General features: G+C 39.8%; 1 protein-coding gene across 1 annotated transcript; it reads right to left on the bottom strand.

The window, feature by feature from the left end:
* Nucleotides 1-441: 441 nt before the first annotated feature.
* Nucleotides 442-1,516, bottom strand: LOC110030353. Its single transcript, XM_020733025.1, has 4 exons — nt 1,206-1,516; nt 1,049-1,128; nt 684-973; nt 442-591 (listed from the first exon to the last, which is right to left on the bottom strand). Exons 1-4 carry the CDS (start codon nt 1,250-1,252, stop codon nt 442-444), a joined length of 567 nt encoding a protein of 188 aa, XP_020588684.1. The 5' UTR covers nt 1,253-1,516.
* Between the last annotated feature and the right edge of the window lie 555 nt (nt 1,517-2,071).

Genomic DNA, 2,071 nt, shown 5'->3' with positions numbered 1-2,071 from the left:
ATAGATATATTACAAGTAGATTACAAAGAAGTTAAAGAGGGTATAACAAAAATATAACTCCTTTATACCCTCTGAATAACCTCTAGAAACACGTAGCTCTGTGTATTACGTACGCAAATATCTTCTCAGTGCTCCGAGATTAAAAGGTTAAAAGAATTTATATAAATTTTATGCCTTTTTTTTTTTTTCATTTCCTAGAGCTGTAAGGCTGCAACCAAAAAGAGTAATTAAGGAAAAGTAAAATAGCTCCAATTACTTTTTTTCTCCTATTATTTTTTAGTCCTGTTTTTTTTTTTTATCTATGCGAACGAAACTTGAAGGCTACCGGTGCGGAATATGCCGCATGCGGGGCAAGGATCCCCGACGGAGGAAACAAAATCGCAGGAAACACAGAGAGAGAGATGACAGCAGGGAAGAAGAACCACAACAGCCGGCCGGCGATCACATCAGCCGGTTTTCGAGCTCCAAGATGCAGCGACCAGCTCGCTCGACCTCCGCCTCCTTCTCTAGCAGCTTGTTTCCAGCTGCTTCGAGTAAAGTGCAGTAGTGCCGCTGACGTCTCTTTGCAAATTCTCGCCGGAGTTGCTCCGTCTGATTCGCGAGAGAAATAGATGAATATAATTGGGAATCCTTGTGTTTCCCTCTACCAGTGGAGTGGAGTGGAAAGAAAATTAAAATATTACCTGAGCAGTGATGAACCCATCAATTTCGTTATCCTCTTTGTTAATCAGGGCGGCAATCTCTTCTGAGAAAGAAGCCGTGAGGAGGGAATCGGGTTGTTCTTCTTTGATCCGGTTGTTCGTTTGCTCGGCTAAGGCGAGGTGGAGACCGGTAGATACAAATGGAATCGTCTGCGATCGTGCCGACGAGGGATCGAATACTGCAGGCGACTGTAATGGGAAGGGAATCTGCTGCTGCGATGGCGCTGCAGACGGCGTCGCCTCTTTTGCTCTCTTCCACCGGTTTATATTTTCTGCAACACCTCTTCTCAGTAAACAATAAAAAAAAGAAAAGAATCGGAAAGGGGAAAAAGCGAAAAAAGTCACACCTCCATTGGAGGAGAAGAAGAGATGGGATTGGTCGAACAAAGGAGGGGCCATCTCCCCGTCATTCATCTCACTCTCATCTCTGCGCATCGCGGAGCCCAAAAACTCAGTCGGGAGTCGGGAGATCAAAAGGAAGAAGATAGATCAAGCGAGTGATACCTGCTGTGAAACAAAACGTTGGATGGGTAATGCGCTCGCACGGCCATTGTCGAGGCTGGTTGGTGGAAGTGGAAGGAAGATATGCAGAGCGGAGAAAGAAGAAAGAAGGCGAGTGAGGGGGAAGGAGGAGAAGACTAGTTTTTCTAAGCGTTGGAGGTCGTGTTCGTAGCTTGGCGTTCTTGCGCGCGCGCCCATCCATCCATTCAAGGAAGAAAGAACGCGGACGAAGGAAACGTCGGTCCTAAGAGACCACACCTTCCTCTCCTCGCCTTTTTGATTTGTGCTGCTCACTCGATAACCAGATGGCGCGTGAGATGTGCTTCATCTAAAATAAATAAATAAATAAATAAATTTTAAATTTTAAATTTAAATGACATTTCTGTTTTAAGTCGTAATTATATAAATGTAGAAAATTTATATACATACCCCATAATTTTTATGTATTTATATATCTGAAATTTAAAATTTGCTACATTTATATTTATAGTATTTTGATGTTATAAACTCAACTATATGATGAAATTAAAAATTATGATAATTTTTTTAGGATAACATTTTTAGTGATATGTATGTAAATATAAAAACTTATGTGTTGGATATGTAAAAAGGTATGAATTCTGCGGTATGTTTATAGAGGCCCTTATTTAAGACTTGGCTTTTCATCAAATGAATTATTAGTTGGATGATTTACATAGATATCACTCAATTTCTTTGTATTTACATATCTAACATGTATACTTTAATATTTTACATACATCTCACATTTCAATGCATGAAAATGTGCCGTATTTTTTATTAGACAGGAAATATTTGGGTGAAATAAATGTAAGAAATTAAAGTATAGGTGTTAGATGTGTAAATACATA

The sequence above is a fragment of the Phalaenopsis equestris genome, unplaced genomic scaffold (assembly GCF_001263595.1).
Source record: "Phalaenopsis equestris unplaced genomic scaffold, ASM126359v1 Scaffold000703, whole genome shotgun sequence".
NCBI lineage: Eukaryota > Viridiplantae > Streptophyta > Magnoliopsida > Asparagales > Orchidaceae > Phalaenopsis > Phalaenopsis equestris.
The sequence above is the reverse complement of the archived record's forward strand: the minus strand, read 5'-3'. Positions and strand labels throughout refer to the sequence as shown.

Excerpts from the sequence above, each read along its gene's own strand:
- LOC110030353 (XM_020733025.1), bottom strand. The coding sequence starts at position 1,252 with ATGGCCGTGCGAGCGCATTACCCATCCAACGTTTTGTTTCACAGCAG. Across the intron at positions 974-1,048 it reads CTTCTTCTCCTCCAATGGAG|AAAATATAAACCGGTGGAAG; the intron begins GTGTGACTTTTT and ends GAGGTGTTGCAG. Across the intron at positions 592-683 it reads ATGGGTTCATCACTGCTCAG|ACGGAGCAACTCCGGCGAGA; the intron begins GTAATATTTTAA and ends CTCGCGAATCAG.